The 18,628-nt window shown below is 56.3% G+C and overlaps 1 protein-coding gene across 1 annotated transcript in view; it reads right to left on the bottom strand.

Moving 5' to 3' along the window:
* WDR1 (WD repeat domain 1) overlaps positions 1-17,409 on the bottom strand; it is a 39,816-nt gene extending 22,407 nt beyond the window's left edge. The window contains exons 1-5 of the mRNA XM_059923332.1: positions 17,198-17,409; positions 16,606-16,727; positions 6,097-6,187; positions 1,451-1,598; positions 58-238 (exon numbers count right to left, since the gene is read on the bottom strand). Coding sequence (XP_059779315.1) covers positions 58-238; positions 1,451-1,598; positions 6,097-6,187; positions 16,606-16,727; positions 17,198-17,213 — 558 coding nt within the window. The 5' untranslated portion in view covers positions 17,214-17,409. The remainder of the gene's footprint in view (positions 1-57; positions 239-1,450; positions 1,599-6,096; positions 6,188-16,605; positions 16,728-17,197) is intronic.
* Positions 17,410-18,628: the final 1,219 nt, after the last annotated feature.

Raw genomic sequence — 18,628 nt, 5'->3', positions numbered from 1 at the left:
TTCACATACAAACCATAAAGTTCACCGAAAAACCACCCTCTGGAAAAGCCCACTCACGCCAATTGTGAACTTGAACTTGAATGGTGGCCCCTCAAAGAATGCGGCGCAGTTGTCGTCGCTGCCGGTCACCAGGCGGTATGGCCGGCTCTGCTTGATGTCCACGCTGTTGATGACCTTGTTGTGTCCCGTGATCTCGCCCACAGAAGAGCCGCTGTCCCACAGGAAGACGGCTCCGAACCTTTACCCAGGAGAGAAAAGTCAGTCCTGGGAAGGTCACCACGGGCAGTTGTGTTCCCAGCAGTCAGAGGGCAGTGGTGCTGGCAGGGCGGCCCTGCTCACAACTGTGCTTCATACACTCTCCCCAAAAGAGCCAACACTGACGGCACCCAGGATTTGTCTGAAGGATAGGAGAACAAGCAGGAGCAGTCCCAAGGGCCTCCGGGAAGGGACTGCATGTCCGTGTCTTATGGCCCAGACCCAAGGAGCCTCCCACATGAAGGTGCCTTAAAAGCACCTGCCAGGAAACACCTCGAGGCTTCATCAGTTTCACAGCAGTTTTAATAAGGGGTGGGGGGCGGGGGAGTGGATGGGGGGTTTGGGGCTGGGCTGCGGACCAGGAAACACATCGGTTACCATCCCCTGCTAGGAAGGAGATGCTGCCTTGCTGTCAGCCAGCAGTCAACAGTCAACAAAAATGTATTGTTCGGGTTACCATTTGTGACTGAATGAAAAAGGAATTAAGACCAACAGGAATGACTTGAAGAAAAGCTATGGAAGAATGAACACCTATCAGAACACACATTAAGAGGAGCCTCTAGGTAAGGGTAACAAAGATATGTGTCTGCCAAGTACAAGTGATTGAGGGCGGCAGAGGTGCCGGGGAGGGAACCCTGACTGCACTCGGAATAAGACACCTGGGTTGCGGTACTGACCCTGCTGGTCACTGGCCCCCTGAGTGCAGCAGCCCCCCGGGGCCGCTCACCCAGTGTCCTGTCGCCCCCTCCTCCCTCCTCAGTAAGGTGGCCATGGGGTGTGCCCAACTAGGGAACACATCCGGCCTCACTCTCGGCAGGTGTGGTCGTGGCGTTGCTGCTGGGAGGGACCCCAATAACACCCTTAGGAGCTGCATGGCTTTCACCTGCTCCCTTTCCTGCTTCCTGCTGCCTGGAATGTGGGCAGGACAGCTGGGGTTCTGGGAGGTGAAGGGCCAAGGACATCAGATCAGAGAAGGTGCCCGGGCCCGGAGACAAACCCTGGGGGTTCCCCGTGGTTACGTGTGGCTTTCCGTTGTGTGTTGCCGAAGCCCACCCTGAAGGAAGCCCAGCACCCACAGGACTCAACGCACACCAGTCCAAGCTGCACCGACGTCACCGCACCCCTCCCACCGGGGGCGTGCGGGAAAGAAAGCAAAGCAAGGGACACAGGCAGGAGGGGCCGAGGCCAGACTCACTTCTCCCTTCCTTCCCCGACCACTGCGATCCTCTTACTGTCTTCCGTCCAAGCAATGTCCTTGATCTTCCCAGCGAAAGGCTGATACTCATACTTCAGGAGGTGCTCCTTCTGCGTGGTGTCCCAGATCCTCAGCTTCCCAGATACATCTGCGGACACAACGGGGCGGCGAGAGCCACGTTCACCACTGCGCCGGGGCCACGTGGGCACAGGCATGGCCACCCAGCACCGCCCAGGGTTTTGGAGCTGGCCGGGCGAAGCTGGGAGAAGGCGTGTGTGTTCCTCAGATAAACAACACCCAGCCACCGTCAATCAGAGCCTGCTGCCTCCATGAGGACCAACAGGGAGTCTCCGCATTTCTTCAGGCACCACAGGGATCTCAAGCCCTGCATGGGTGTCAGGAAGCCCAGGGACGCACAGTGGCAACCCCCGCTCCTCCCCGCCGCCCAGGAAGCAGCTTAGTGTATGACTGTATTCCTTTCCTTGGAGGGTTATCTAACTGGCATACGGGCCACGGGCAACTTCCTTAACGCTCAGGAGCTAAAGATCTTCATTTGTAAAACACGACAGTACTAGTGACACTGCGTCTCCTGTGCAGGGGCTGCAGTCACCAGTACAAACGAGGGCACCGCTGTGTGTGCAGCTGGGCAGCCTGGGGCATGCTGGGTCCCGCACGGGGGCCCCACCTGGGTCTGCAGGCCCCATTCCCCTCCCAGCTCCTTCCCCGCCTCAGGCAATCGGCAGCCCCTACTCGGTAGAGCGAGGCACCATCCCACCACTCGTGGCTGAGCCATGAGTGAGACCCTCTTGTGAGACACGCAGGTGGGTGCTGGAAGGAGTCTCGCTACAGGCAGAACTTGACGCCAGGCCTGTTCTCACTGCAGCATTTGCAGTGGATCGGTGATAAAGTAACACCCCCTTCTCTCACCACCACCATCCCGTCACCAAGTTCCCAGCACCAACCCCGACACATCCCCTTCCCAACTGAGCACTGACTTCCCAAATAAGAAGGAAAAGTGGAGCATTTTAAACTAACTCTTGAGGCTAAGACCTCAGCCCCGCATAGGTCTGGGCCAATTCCCCCCAGCATGTAAGCTCGAGTTGTATCCAGGACCCCTGGCCACTTCAGCACTGAACGCAAGGTCTACAGACTGTTCCAGTGGGAACAGCTTTCAACTTCTGTTCGGGTCCAGTCGAGGGTGGGCGTCGGCTGCAGACATGGCCCCTGCCCCACGAGGCTCAGTAGGCCTAAAACACCACCTACAACCGCACCCACAAGAGGGGGGATAACATGCCGCCAGAGGGCTGCTGTGATGATAAAATGAGTCAACACATATAAAGTCTTAGACTAGCCCCTAGGACACCGCAGACACTTGTAACGAGTTAGAGTTAGTTCTAACTGTCAGTGAATTAACTAAGGCTCTGCAGAAGCCACTGGAGACCCCTCCCCGTAGGCAAACACGAGGGGCTCACATCCGCCGTGGCACAGATGAGATGCTAGCCTCCCTGTGGACAGCACGAATGAGGGGGTCCCGGGGGCCCTGGTCTCTGGACGAGGTCCAGGCAGACTGCTTGGCACGCTGCCCGAGGCGAGCTCCAAGGCTGACCCGAGCCAGTTAGGCCTCTTGGCTGAACAGATGGGCCAACGGGGAAAGAAAAGGAAGGGGCAGAGGCCGGAGCCAGAAAAGGAGCACTGTGCGTGTGTACAGGAAGGAAACACACACTCACGCGTGTGCTCACATTCACGCACGCGCCGGGCTGTGTGGCCCCCGCGCTCAGGTCAGCCCAGGGCGCTCCACGGAGTCACGGACACAGCGCCTGCAGGCACAAGGCCGAGCCCGTTCCCCTCCCGGCCCCTGGACAGCAGGGGGCCGCTCCCCACCCCTTGAACGCAACGGGCAACCCGCTCGTACCTCCCTCAGCTCAGCCCCGCTCCAGGCCAGGCATCCTAATCATTCTCCCACTGTCTCCCTGCCCAGACCATCAGCCTCTTCTGATGGGCCCAACTCATGCATTTGCTTCTTTTCGGAAGCAGCTGGGGCCGGAAACAGACAGTGGGGTGTGGAGGAGACCAGGCGCTCAGGCCCCATCCGATGAGGGCGGCCCTGACCGGGTGCACCTGGGTACCAGGCCCTGTGCCAGGTGCTGGGGGCGCAGCACAGACCAGGCGTCTGCTGGCAGACAACACACACACACACGTCCACGCACTTACAGGACAACGGAGAAAAGCACCGCAGTGCAAGGGGACAGACAGTGACAGTGGGGAAGGGGCTCCCTCCCTCCAACAAGGCCTCCTTGCACCACTGGGAACAGCTCTCCTCCTGGACAATAAGCTGCATCCAATGACCGTTCGTAGTGAGCCTGCCCCCCACCTTGGCGTGGAACGCACACCAGCATTGCTGGGGCAGCAGCGGCGGGGGCGGCCTCTGCTCACACCTGCTCTGGCTCTGCAGCCTGGTCTCTCCTCCCACGTGCCTCACCTGAGCAACCCTCACATCCTGCTCAGGGCACGGAGAACCCTATCCAGGAGAGCCTCTACTCCGCAGCCTGGGAAGATCCCCTAGAAAGGGAAATCGGGCCCAGGAATGGCTCCGCCCTGAGAACCACCACACAGGACCCAGGGGCCCCCAGGGCACAGACTGCCGTCTCATTCAGAGCTGGGGGTCCAGGCCCTGGCATGGGCTCCTCCCATGGGCCTTCCAGAAGGTTCGATCATTTTGCAGAACGTGGACCAGCCAGACTTACAGGGATCTAAAGACTCGCAGATCTGAGGCTGGAAACCGGTCTGGGAGTGACTGCAGGGTTCCCGAGGTACCGGGACCCCTGCCCTCAGGGACCCCAGCCCCAACCCAGGCACACCGGGTGCCGGGTAACCCACTTAGCCAGAGGGCACAGCACCTTCTCAGCTCCAAACCCTGCACACCACACTATTTTTATTTTTAGCCCAGAGCCCTAATCTCTGCAGTAAATGTTTTGTGGCCTTTGTTCCATTCAAAGGGCCAGCTCGCTAGAAACATAAAATACACTGCCCACGCCTGCCTGCAGCCCAACCTCCCTCACTTCCCCCACCAAGTCAGGGAGCTTGTATGAGAGGAGAACGTCAGATGGAGCCTTTACTTCTGTGGACTGTCCTTTGCAACGGTCTCTGCACCAGCATTTGAAGACCGTGATTCCTGTCTGGTTAAACTACCTGCCTGGGGACCGGAGGGCAGGCCTGGGCTTGTGAGTGATTCAGCAGCCGGGCCACGGCTCAAAGAGCAGCCAGGGAAGCTGTGCCAACCACACTTCTCTCCTGAGAAGACACGGTTTTAAAAGGCACCAGGCCCCAATCATGGGCTTTAAATGAAGGGGAGTTTTGCTGGCAGGCAGGGCTGGGGGGCGGGGAAATCACAGGGCTAGAGTAAATCGTAGGATATAAATTAGAGCAAGTTTTACAGATGGAGTCAGAGTAGGTGTAAACATAAAAATCATTAAGTGACCACTTTGTGCCCTTCACACACAACCCCGGGCGGCCAGCATTAGCCGTCAGCCAGCACGCCTGTCACCCTGGTGTGTCCGGGCATTCAGTGACAGACACCACGGTCCCCTGTGGTGCCCACCAGTGCCAGGGCTGCCCCAGGCATTGTACATGCATTGCTGCACTGGGTCCTCCCCAAACCGATCTGGTGGGAACTAACAGTCCCAGTTTACAGAAGAGAAAATTAAGGCCCAGGAAGGTAAGTTATTTAAGGAAGGCTGCACAGCTCGGAAGGGGCGACCCCTTCAGGGACAGGTCTGCACTGCCTGCGTGCAGGGAGTGAGGCACTGTAGACAAACGGCCCTCCCCCACTGGCCGCTAGTTCTTTCAGCAATTTGCTCATTTCTGTCACTCTCCAGGGAGGCTGACGAGGCCCACATCAGCTCATCCACCTGGCTCTTCACGGGGCCTGAGACCAGGCTGGACACAGGCAAGGCAGCCAACATCTGCTGAGTGCATGAATGAACGAATGGGAGACTCGCGGTCTGACACACTCTAACTTGTGTGCCTCCCTTTCTCATCTGTAATAGTAGAAGACCAACCTCAAAAAAATCGGGTGAATAGAGCATCCTACAATGTGATGAGCTCATGTCCCTCCTCTTGCCCAGCCTCCCACTGAGCCACACAAAAGCCCAGCTGGATGGAGCCAAGGCCCTGACCACCAATGGAACAAGTGCTTGCCTGAGGCTGGCGGTGTGCTCGGTACAGGAAACGGAACAGCAAAAGGTGACACGAGACAAAGCTACAAGTCAGAAACACACACACACAAACAAAATGGGCTCCAATACATCACGGTACAGCTGCCCGCAGAGGCCTCCAGCCAACCTCACATGAGCATCTCCCCTGACCTCCGAGTTGGAACCAGCTGGAACACGGCCAGCTAGAGTTCTGGAAAGGGGCTTTTTGCTGGCTTACACTTTCCTTGTCAGCCCCAACTGAAACTCATCACGTTCGCCCCACCTGCCATCCCCACGCTCCTTGAGGGTCTTTCTTCTTCCCGCCTGCCTCCTCCACCCACCACCCTCCCAAGCCAGGCGCCCAGCTTGGCCCCAGGACTGGGGCGGCGGCGGGGGGGGGGGGGGGGGCACACCACATGGACCAAGGAGCCATGCGCGAGGACAGACAGGTACCTCCAGAGGCGATGTAGAATCCGCTGGGCGCGTACTTGGCCACCACCACCTGGTGGGCGTGCTCCGTGTAGATGTCAGCAATGGCCGGGTTCTGCAGGGAGGAGACCGGAATGAACACAGGGAACCAAGAAGCAGGCAAACTGCTTTCCGCTCTCTGGATTAATGGATTTGGGTGGGAAAATGACATACACACCCCGCCCTCACACACACACACAAATACTGAAGTCAAAACCTCCATAAAAAAATCCCAGAGGTATACTTACCTGCCTGGGTGATAGAATTCTAGGTAGTTTTTAACTCTTGTATAAAATTCGAGGTGATTTTCTTTCCTTTGTCTGCTTTTGTACAAGCAAATATGTATTTGTGAAATATACACAGGAAATACAAGTTTCGTTAGAAACTTAGAAAAAATTAGAAAAAAATCTATGACTCTCATTTTCTCCCACTTTGGGGAGCTGCCGGCTGCTGCTGCACTCTCTGAGTCCAGTTCCCCCAAAGCGGGTCTCCCCTGTTCAGAACCAACTCTATCACAGGCTTCCAGGCAGTGTCTGACCGGAACCAGAGCCTTTGGCCTGGAGGTGTGGCAACAGAGGGGGGCAGGCAGCCAGGAGCCTCTCCTCGTCCAAATCCCTCGTTTGGGAAACTGCCTTTTGTGGCACAAATCCAAGGCTGGCTGGACTCTGCAGCAAGAACAGGGCCAGCATCTGGGACCAGGAGCATCTTTGCTACTCAGCAGTTAGGTTTCAACATAGAATTTACTCTAAGTAGATCAGGCACTCCCTCCACCCCTGCACACACAACCAAGGGCTCTCAGCAAACCTGGAGCACGTGCTGAGATGCTCTCCATCTGTCTGCACAGCCGAGCCTTCTCCCAGGAGGGAAGAAAGACGGAGCCATCTAATCCCTGATACCCGCTGACAGCTTTCCACGAGCCAAATGCCCGTGGAAAAGAGGCAGCTTCCCACAGGCTGTGGACACATCGGGTCCCAGGGAGGCTGCTGCAGGCACACCTAACCTGACCCCCAGCTGACACCACCTCTTACGACCACCCCGTTGTCTCCCCCCTCCTGCCCTCCTTATGCCCCTCAACAAGGTCAGAGGCCTAGACTCTTCTCAGCCTCCCAGCCACGGGATCCCCCCATCCCACCAGAGTAAGCCCGGAGAAGCGCCCCCTAAGTTCTAGCCCCGGCAATCACACTCCTGCCTTTCCTGTAAGCCCCCTGTCTCCGTAAATGCCGTGCCCTCGCCAGCAACACCTCTCTCTGCCTGCTAACACCCACTTATCAGGCCTAAGTGAGGAGAAATCGGCGCGAAGCCTCCTGTGCTTCTCTCTCCTGTGCTTCCAAAGCAGTTCACACGTCCCCAAGGCAGTTATGACACATACCAGTCCCTGGCCTTCTTGCCCCTCTCCTCCAGCTTTTCTTTGACCTGCTTCATGTGCATTTATCTCTTTAGCCATCACAGCAGTTGGCAAATGACAGATGCTCAATAAGTGTTTTTTGGGGGGAAAAAAGTTTACATAGTCCTTTTCCCCCTAGGACTTAACACTTAGCATCATAAGATATAGTATGTATGTGGTTCATAAATTAATCCATTGCAGAATAAACATTTGTTTAATGAAATTAGAAATATATCAGGCATCCAAAGATATTCTGAATGGCAAACAGGCACATGAAAAAGCGCTCAATGTCGTCAGCCTTTTGGGAAATGCAAATCAGAACTACAATGAGAAACCATGACATACTCACTAAAGTCAATAAATTAAGACTGATGTCACCAATGTTGGCAAGGATGGGTGGGGTACAGTCTGGAATGCTTATATACTGCTGGTGGGAATGGAATATAATACAGCCAGAAAATAGTTCAGCGTGTTATTTATAAACATACACTTATACAAAAAAGCAGCAATCGCACTCCTAGGTATTTGTCCAAGAGAAAAGTGCATGTCCACAAAAAGACACACATGGTTGAAGGTTCGTGACAGCCCCCAAGTGGAAACAACCCAAACATCCACCCACAGGTGCCTGGAGAAGCAAACCGCACCGTTCATCCAGCGGAATACGACTCGGCTAACAGAGAGCAACAAACTGCTAAATCCCCTCAACCACAGGAAGGAGCCTCGAAAGCCTATGTAAGTGACAAAGCCGGACGCAAAAGAGAACACACTGCATGGTTCCTTTCTGATCAAAGTCTAGGAAAGGTAAGTCCACAGTGACAGGAAGCAGGTCGGGGCTGCCAGGGCCTGGGGGGAGGGTGGAGAGGCCGACAGAGTGCGAGGGGCAAGAGGGCACTTTTGGGAGTAACTGGAACGTTCTGTATCATGATCATGGCGGTGGTGATGGGACAGTATCAATTTGTCAAAACTCAAGTTGTGCACTTAAAACGGATGGATTTTATTGTACCTAAATTACACCTCAATAAAATGATGACCCCCCAGGATCCATTAAACGCCCGTCTAACCCAACCTGTCCCTGCCCGGGTTAGTTCTTTGTACCCGAACATTCTAACGGAGACAACGTCCCTCACAGAGAAGCCGGCAAAAGCGGTCTGTGGCCAGGCCGCCACAAAGGCTCTTGTTCAGTCGTCCATTTCGAGGCTGACCGAGGACTCTCACACCCACACGTGGGCACTACGGATGGGAAAGCCATCCCTCCGAGGGCAATGCCCACGCTGGATGTACAGCCTGGCACTGCCCCTAGAGGGTGAGTGGGTGGCTGGTGGAAGATGTGTGAGCAGCCGCTCTGGGAGGAAGTTCTGCCCCTAAAAATCCTCCCCCTAAATGGTCAGGGTGAGTGCCTGCTAGCAGGCTCTGGGTTGGATGAGACAGCACCTCGTCCATATTCCCAATACAACTGGGCCAAGTTCTCCAGGCTGAACGTAAAGAACATAATACATCCGATCAGCAGCAACCCCTCCCTGCTGCTCCGCACACAGGGAGGCCGGCTACTTGAGCCAAAGATGATGCCTCCCTGTGCCCAACGTGTCCACTGCAGGCCAGGCTCATCGCAGACCAGCAGGGTCAGGACCCAGACCCTCAGAGCGGGCAGCAGTTCTTCCCCTCCCCCCTCCGCGGTCTCCAGGGAGAACAGGATTTGGGGTGTGCAGTTTATCTGGGGAAGCACTCGGGAACGGGGAATGAGACAGGAAGGGGAGGAAGCCAACTCCAGGAGCCGCAGGGAGACCTTCAGAGCGGGGCTGCGTTTTCTGCCCTGCCAGAGGGTGCGAGGCTGGGGTGCCCCTCCCCTGGGACTTCCCTCCTGCCCTGCCCCCATCAGGGGACAAGGGACTTCAGGCAGAAACCAGGAGGAAGCCCTGGCATTTGAGGCCCGTGGGTGCCTAGCAGATGTGGGCAGAGGCAGGCAGAGCCCGTGAAAACCTCCCGCCATCTCACCGAGACCCCAGGCTCATCCCAGCCCTGCCCCTCACCCTCTACCCTGGGACTGTCCCTGCCCTGCCCCCCACCTGTGACCCCACCCCGCAGGCCTGCCCCAGCCCTGTCCCATCTTCTGCAGCAGCTCTCAACCCCACCTGTCTTTCCACCCCAGCCAGACGCCATCCAGTTCTTCCTGCCCCTCCTGGGACCGGGACAATACCCTGACAATGTCGTTCCAACTGACCCCTCTGCCTTCCATTGATCCGCCAGGCTCTATGTTGCAACTCTGATCCGCATCACTGCAGAGGGCTGGTTCAGGGCCCAGCGGTGCAGGTGCCTTGGAGGAGGAGGCCACTCCCACCTCCCACCTGTGCGCGGAGCCCCCGCCCAGCAGCAAGCTAAGCAATCTCCCTAGACACCTTTCCACAACACAGGGGGGGAAATCACTAAAAGAGCCCCTCAAGGCTCTCTCACATTCCTTTGTCCTGAGGCTCAGGTGCTGAGGTCAGAGGTCACCACCGCACTTTACAGGTAAGGTTAAGGGGTGGCTCCGGCCACAGGGCGTGGCGGCTTGCCACGGCACACCTGGCCCCCTGTGAACCCAACGGACATGTCAGGGATCGGGAAGGCCGCCCGACCACTGAAGCTGCGGGACACAGCACTGCAGAGGCCTCCGCGCTCTTCTAGAGCAGCTGACGGTCCCTGGCGGCCCCCAGAGAAGGACCCAGGCCTCCTCCAAACCAGGCAAAGTGAGCACGACCTTCAGGAGGATTAAGTTTCCAGAGCACTGGCTTTCTAAACACACCCAGTTCCTAAAAGCAGGCGCTGGTAGTGGGACCCGTGCGGCAAACACAGCTTGCAGGGCCCTCTGCCCACCGGCGACGAGGGCTCAACTCGAGTGACTACAGAGCGACCCCTGCCAGGCAGCTCCACAGACCTCTGCGCTTCCAGACCTGCAGGTCCGAACGCAGAGGCTCAGCCTGATCACAGCGCCTCAGAGGGTGGTGAGAACACACCAAGTACTGTACATTCACTCCTCCACACCTGCACCTCCTCTGGGCTGGCCCAGGGTCCAGCAGTGAACCCGTGACTTCATACACACGGCGATCGGCCTGCCCTGCTCAACCTTCAGGGCTCCCTCTCACCCAGAGGAACGCAGCCATACGTTTGAACCTACGGTCCAAAGTCCATTTCCCATTCCGCCCTCGTCCTTCCTCTATCAGATCGCTAGCTGTGACACTCTTCCCTTTATCTGCCTCAGTCTGGAATATCTTCCCTACTTCCCGGTCCCAGATAACCTTCTCCTAATTATCTTTTAACCTCAGGCAAAGGTTACCTCCTCCAAGAAGCCTTCTCTGATGCTCCAAGCTGGAAATATTTCTCCCAGCCCAGAAAGCCCACACTACCTTCCCTAACCTCCCTCCCCACTGCCTTTATTACTTTCTACCTTGGACTACATATCATTCTTATACCCACAAAGCTTCCCACAGAGGGCAGGGCCCAGGTCTGATTCACCACTTCTTCCAACCTCCATGCACTTGTATACCCTGTCTAGACTCCCCCCATCTCTGCTGTCTCAATGCCCTTCCTGGAGAACTCTTACTCACCCTCCAAAACCCAACTCAAAAGTGCCCTTTCTCCAGAAGCCTTCCCTGCGGCTCTGTGGCACAGCTGGTCCTTCCCTCTTGTTCTCAAGGCACTCAGGACACACTTCTTTAGAAGTGTGAATGTTACACTTAGAATGTTACCTACTGGGGTTCTTCAATCACCCTTGCTGACACTTTGGGCTGCAGGACAGCCCTGTGCATTGTGGGATGTTTGGCAACACCCCAGCCTCTACCCACTAGATACCAGTAGCACAAAAATGTCTTCAGACATTGCCAAGCATCCCTCAGCAGGGTGGGAGCGGGGGCGGAACCGCTGCACTGAGAACCACTGATCTAACCTTGGGCACTGTGGCTGCGGGCAGGGCTCGGCAAGATGGAATGCGTGTGGGCAACACCAAGACCGAGGATCGGATGAACCAGCTGATGATGCCTTCATCTTTGAGCAGCTTCCTAATCGCTCTCCCTCCCTCACATCTCAGATACAGAACCAGTTCTCTACTGACTTGACCGCACTGCTTATCTGCTGAAACTTTTCATGGTCCTGGTGGCCTCCGGTCAGGGCCGGGCTGTCTCAGAGCTGCCCGGCCCCCAGCACCAGAGCCCCACACCCTCTCCTGCCTGCCCGTCGCTCCCCCCCACCCCAGTGCTCCAGCCACAAAACTCCACAACCTGTGCGTGGCCCTCTCGCCACCCCCTCTCCACTGACTGGTCCCTTCCCGGGCCCCCAGCTGCTCCAAAGTCCTCACGGCACGTCTCCTCCTCTCAGCATCAGTCCTGTCTCAGTGTTGGTTTCCCTGGGAGACTGCAAGCTCCGTGCGGACAGGCTTTTGCTGGGCTGTCTCTGGAACTAGGCATGGGCTTCACTACAAAGCAGGTGCTTATAAATACTTGTAACAGGATTAACTCGGGCTCAAGTAAAGGAGGTGGAGGGGGAAGGGTGGATGGGAGAGAAATGGAAGTGCCCACCTGGAGCCAGCTGACACTTGGGGGGCTGCACCACGACTGGCACTGGGCGGGGGAGGGGGTGACACTGATGTCACATCCAAAGCACCTGAGGGTCAGTGGCCTGGGAGCCAGTGAGGCACGTCCCCACCACTGGGGCTCCACTCGGCTCCAGGGCCTTCTCGGACCCCCAGCTTCCTCAGCGCTCTCCTTGCCCTGGACCCCACACGTGTGCTGCCTGCTGGCTTTCTGTCCAGGCGGTAAGCAAACACGCCACTTCCTCCTGTCACCTGGGGGCCCGTTTCACTCCCACCCAAGGCAGCGAGCTCCGCGCAGGCAGGGCTTTGGTGTCTGCGCTCCCCACGGGGCCGGTGGCCATCCCAGGCACGCGGCAGGGACTCGGAGGCACGTGCAATGGGACAGAAGGGACGAGGTCAGTCCTTCTCCAGCCATCTGTCCCTTCACGTACAGACCCCTCCCCCATCTGAAGGGGACGCACAAGTGGCCCTTCTGCGCACGATTGGCAGCAGATCATTCTGCGTGAAACTCAGCACTCAAGTTCAACATCCCCCAACCTGGTTTATACTCTGTTCAAGGAGATGAGTCCACTGATCCTGTGCCTGGAAGCAAAGCAACGTCAAACTGCTACAAACACTGCACTCCCTGGAGTTTAACTTTATATAAATCATTTTTTCCAAATATATATATATACACACACACACACACATGTGTATGTATACGCATATATGTGTGTGTGTATATATATATATAATATATATATTAGTTCTGGAATTTAGGGACTGGATATTTTAAAATGCAAGCCCCAAACTTGCCCTTGTAGCAAATCTGCTGGCTGCTTCTGGCAGTGGAGGGGCCTCTGCCGGGAGGCTCACTTGCCAAAGCTGTTTTACAGGGAAGTGATCCTGGGCAGTTCAGAATATGAAGAGGCTCCTTCATAGCCACTGGGAGGAACCTTCCCAGACTACATAGCGGGCAGTGGGCAGGGGTGATGCGTGCCTAGAGTTAAGAGTGTATCAGGTTCCCTCCTTCTGGAATACTCCTTTCTGAATGGCCACATCACTGCATGCTTTTAACTGTGGAGAATTTCCTCTCCAAGGTGTGGCAATCGGATGTGTTGAAAGAAAATAGATAAGAAACACTCTTTTCTACCAGCTTAAGAAGTGCCGTTATGCTGGGTTCACAAAACAACTTTTAAGGAAACAAAGTGAATGACAGCCGTGGCTCCGAGTGGAAGGTCAGCAAGGGTCTGATACCTACTTGGTGTTAATAAAGGTGGATGCCACACAATTTAGGTCCAGCAGCCTGAACCAGGCTAAGCCTTTCTTACTTCCATGCAGTAAAACCTTTAGTGGCTGCCTATTATCTCCACGACACAGCCTGGCTTTCAAGGCCTTTCAATCAACAAATGACTTACAGAGCACCTACTACATGCCAGGTACTGTGCTAGGCCAGGACATAGCAGGTTAGAGTGGCTGCTCGCTGGCTCCCCGTGCACCATTAGCACCAAAGGGCAGAGAAGGCCAGGATGGGAGTGCTATTTAGGAGGGGCCCCTGCCACATGGCAACATCTAAACAGAAACATAAAGCAAGACAGGGAGTGAGCCATGCAGCTATTTGAGGAAAGAATATCCAGACAAAGGGCACAGCGATGCCCGTGTCCTGAGACCCATATGGAGCGTGCTCCAGGGACAGCACAGAAGCCGGGGTGCCTGGAGCCAGTGGGGGAAGGTGAGCAGTGAGGTAAGATCAAAGGTGCAAGGCTGGACAGCAAGGCCCTATCAGCCTCGGTGGGTCGGGGAGAGCAAAGGAGCAACTTGATCTCATATTTTAACGTAACTGGCCCAGCTGTGGTGCTGAGAGCAGACTAGAGGAGGGTCAGGGTGGAAGACCAGGTTGGCCTTTTGTTTTTGCAATCCAGGTGAGAGAGCATGGTAGCTTGGATGAGTAGTTCTGTCAGATTCTGAAGTCTTTGCAGGTACAGTCAATAGAACTCACTGAAGAACTTAATATGGCATTGACGGGGGAACCAAGGAGAAGTCCAAGGTTGGGGCCTGACCAGCTGGGGAGTGGCATCGCTGTTCTGGGGACAGACACATGGGAAACCCAAATATGGTTTGGGCACATTAAGTATGAGCTGCCAATCAGACATCTGTTGGACATTCCACGATCTGGTCCCCTCCTCCCTTTCATGTCTCTTCTCTACTCTGAGCCTGTATTCCAACCAGATCACCTTCCTTCCTATTTCCTGAATGTTCATTAGATTCCTGTCTTTTTCCCAGGGGTACTCTGCCCTAATTAAAAATGTACCCACCTTTACTCAAGTACCAACGGTCCACCCCCATTGAACAAAAGCCTAAATGCCTGATGTATGTCCAGAACAGAGAGGAAGGAACACATCAGCATCCCAATGCTGTCCTGGCCCTGCAGAAACTTACAAATAGATGGGAAAGGAAAGCAGATGTGCCCTCAAAAGAGAATGGTAGGGGCTTCCCTGGTGGCGCAGTGGTCGAGAATCTGCCTGCTAATGCAGGGGACACGGGTTCGAGCCCTGGTCTGGGAAGATCCCACATGCCACGGAGCAGCTGGGCCCATGAGCCACAGCTACTGAGCCTGCGCGTCTGGAGCCTGTGCTCCGCAACGAGAGGCCGCGATAGTGAGAGGCCCGCACACCATGATGAAGAGTGGCCCCCGCTTGCCGCAACTAGAGAAAGCCCTCGCACAGAAACAAAGACCCAACACAGCCAAAAATAAAATAAATTAATTAATTAATTTAAAAAAAAAAAAAAAAAAAAAAGAGAATGGTAAACTCTGGAGTACTGATAAGAATAAAAAGCTCAGAAGAACAAGAGGGTGCTTGTCTTTGGCTGTAAACAGCTTCTCCATTGGAAGCAGCTCCCGTTACTGGCTACCTTCACCTCGCTGAGCCTGACCCCAGTTCTGAGCAATGGGTCTACTGCAGGGGGGCAGGGGGGCGGGGTTTAAAGGAGATACTGAAGGTTAAGAACCTTTCGTGGTACCAGACACACAGTAGGTCTTCATGTGAGGTCTCCCATCTGGAAGTGAGTGTAGCCTGCCATGATGTGTGTGTGCCTTGTTAGGGACAAACCCAAGCAGTCATTCCACTGTACTGTATCCCTGAGAATGCTTTCGCCCATTTTATTTGACAAACTACAAGTGAGTATCTATCTACTAAGGGCCATCTCAACTTTTATTTTCTCAATATCTCAGGACCTCTCTGGAGACCTCCAGATCTTTATGATCTAAGTCCTTGGTGATGTTTCCCCCATTTCTGAGCAAGGCGGGATCCACTTTCTAGGAATCTGTATCTAGAAAAGGAGCTGTTAGCACCTCCAAGGCACATTCACACCCACCCACCCCCCTCCAGTGAGGTGTCCAGCCATCCTGGGCAGGGGAGAAACTGCCAAATGGAGCTCTGTCTTCCAGCAGACTGCTTGGCTTGACCAGAGAGATGGGGGCGGGGCCAGAAGCACTTCATTCCACACAGGGCCCTCTCCTCTCACAGACAAGGAAACCAAGGCCCACAGAGCCCCTTCATTCCCTCAGCCAGCCCTGAGGTTCCTGAGAACACGGGCATCTCAAAAGCGACAGTGCCAACCCCCCAAGGGTAATCATGCACAACACATGTGAATTTAAGTTGACATCCCTTGGGGGCATCACCAATCAAAATCACCCGCCTACAAACTGTGCACAAGGCCCCACCCCAAGCTCAGGAGAAACCCCCCATCCGCCCCCAAATGGTCATGTTGGTACCTCTGGCTTCCATACCCCACCCCACCACTCAGCTGAGGCAGGCAGAAGCAAGATTTCAGCGTGCCGTCCTAGCAGCCGGGAGACTGACCGGCAGACTGGGTCATTTCCGTAATTACAGAGAAGTAATGGAAAATTTCCAGGATTTCCCAAGGAGTGGGCTCTAGAAGCATTCTCAGCCTGGGTACAGGACGTCTATGCAGATGCTTCATGGGAAAACACTGGTTCCTGATTTTGCACTGGGGCTCAGATTTGTAGGTGGAAGATCAGGCTGAAATGCAGAGGCCTGGCTGTGAGTCCGGGCTCTGCCACACTGGGGGACCCTGGATGTGACATGATTAAACACGAGTGCCATTTACCCAGTGCTGGGTGTCAGCCAGGCATGCCGGGCTGGCGGGATGTAGCGTCTCACTCAGGGGACCCAGGCAGCCGGGGGACGTGGAGGGGAGCCTCATCTCATCACCTCCATTTTACAGACGAGAAAACTGGGACTCAGAGAGGCCAAGTCACCAATCACCCCAAGGTCAAGGTCCGATCTCTCAAACCCAGAGCCCTTCTTCTCTTGAACTGAACTAATCTGAGCCTCAGCTTCCCCACGAAGAAAGAGAATTGGGCCTGTATAAATTTGAAGCTGTCTTCCTGGGCTTCCGAGTTGTCTTCCCAAGCCTGAGGGGGCGTGGCGTCCTCTCCCCAGGCCGCTGGGCGGCTGGTGAGGTGGTGGAAGGGGAAGAATTAACCCAAGAGCTACGCTCAGGGAAGGAACTAGCGCCTGGTGGGGGGAAGGGGGTAGGTACTCACGTCGATGTTCCTTAGGATGACGCACTTTCCATTGGTGTAAAGAAAATTGTTGCCCCTGGGGTCGCCGCCGATGATTTTGGAGACACCCCTCTCCACCTGGGGGAGGCTGGCGAACACCTTCTCTGCAGAGACACAAACGCAGCAGGGCACATGAGGGGCAGCCCCTGCCTCGGCCCCCCGCCGGGCTGAGGGCAGAGAGCAGGGGAGGGGAGGGGAGGGGAGGGGGAAAAGGAGAGGGGCCCTGGGCCGGTCTCAGCCGGTCACCTGTTGCCTCCACCCGGAGGGGCGGTCGCCACTTTGAAGGAGCGCAGGGGACTGCGCGACTTCCTGGTTCGCGCTCCCCACCAGGCCATTCAGGGATGCGGGGGCTCCGCGGGGCTCCGACCGCATCGCCAACTTTGGGGGACCCCCCGGCCGGGGATCGCCGCCCGGCGCCCCCGAGGGCGGCGGGGCGCTCACCGGCTTGCGCCCGCACCCCTCCCCCGCGCCCCGGGGACCCCTCCAGGCCGCCCGCTCCTCGCGCCCCGCCGATGGCCGAGGGGGCCAGGCAGGGCCGGAGCCCATCCCGGGGGCACCGGGCCGCGGCACTTACTGATCTCGTATGGCATCCTTGCCCACTTGTTACCGCGCAGCGCTTGCCGAGAGCCTCCGGGGCCGCGCGCGCCGAGAATCAGACGGGGCCGAGGCCGAGCCGGGGACAGGGGCCGAAAGGCGGCGCCGGGCGTGCGGTGCGCGGAGGGGGCGGTCCGAGGCCGGGTCTCCGAGGCCGGCTCGCGCCCTGCCCTGCGCGCTGCCGCTGAGGACGCGCCGAACCCGGAAGCGCGGCCCCGCGCGCGGCTCGCCCCCAGCTTTGACCATATATAGTCAAGCGCTCAGCTCGGAGGCTGCGGCCCCGGCGAGCCTGCGCGGACCTGGCCGCGCCCCTCCCCCCGCGCGGGCCCCGCCCAGGGCACCCCGCCTCCGGAAGTGACGTCACTCGCGGCCCTGTGAAAAGGCGGGGCCAGCCGCGCTGGGGGTCAGAATGCTGTTGGGAACTGGTGGGCGAGGCTTGCGAAGGTTAGGGTCGCTGGGGGGAAGGGTGGGCGGAAGGTTGGGGTACTCGAGGTTGCTTCCTGCTGAGGTTTTGCGGGCGCTGAAAGCAGCGGAGCGCTCCGGGGAAGCCTTTTTCCTGCCTGTGTTTGCGTAGCGGGCGTTCCCGAGCCGCCGGCGTTCCCGAGCCGCCAGCCTTCCGGCCGGGTGGACGCCTGCTGTTTGCAGAAGCTGTGAGGCGCCAGCTTGGGTTTTGCAAACTTAGGAGAGTGCTTTTTCTTGCTTTTTAAAGCGAGACTAACTGGGAGTCGCCCTTCCTCGAAAAAAGAAGCTGGCAGGAGGAACTTTAGGGATGTACCTTGCAGGGACGAGCTCTCTCAAAACTTCCTTTTAGTAAAGCTAGGAGCCATAGAGCAAAGGGGATGTAGGTTCGAAGAAAACTAGGGCTTATTTTCTAATGAAGATAGCAGAAGGGAAAGGGAGCTTCCTTTTAAGATCGAGGCGGCGGCTCGTTGCGAGGGGAGAAGCAAGGGTTCTGAGGTGTTATTGATACTTTGAACCTCACCTTTCAGCGGGGGCTGGGGGCTACTGTCTTTCCATCGGAATTGGGGGGGGAGGAGGGAGAATGTGAGAATATGTTAAAGGACCTGAAGCCCAAACTAGAAAACCTCGGGGTGATTCTTGACTTTCTCTAATCCACTGGAAAATCCTGTTCGCTCTGTTTTCAAACTGCATCCAGGTTCATTTTTTGCGTCCTCCACTTAATAGGCCTGCAGAGCCCTGAAATCGTACCTGGGTTAACGCAGGTGTTTCCTATCTGGCCTCTTGGCTTTTGCTCCCCGACCTTCACCTTAGTCTGCTCTCCCGACTGCAGCCTGTTGGTTTCAAAATTGAAGATCAAATCTGTTCCTCAGCTTAAAACTTGTAGGCGCTTGGAATCTCAAAGTTAAAGCCAAAGGGATTAACATGGCCTACTGGGCCCTGTGTGTTGGGT

The sequence above is a fragment of the Balaenoptera ricei genome, chromosome 5 (genome assembly GCF_028023285.1).
Source record: "Balaenoptera ricei isolate mBalRic1 chromosome 5, mBalRic1.hap2, whole genome shotgun sequence".
NCBI lineage: Eukaryota > Metazoa > Chordata > Mammalia > Artiodactyla > Balaenopteridae > Balaenoptera > Balaenoptera ricei.
Note: the sequence above shows the minus strand (reverse complement) of the source record. Positions and strands in the feature narration are given on the sequence as shown.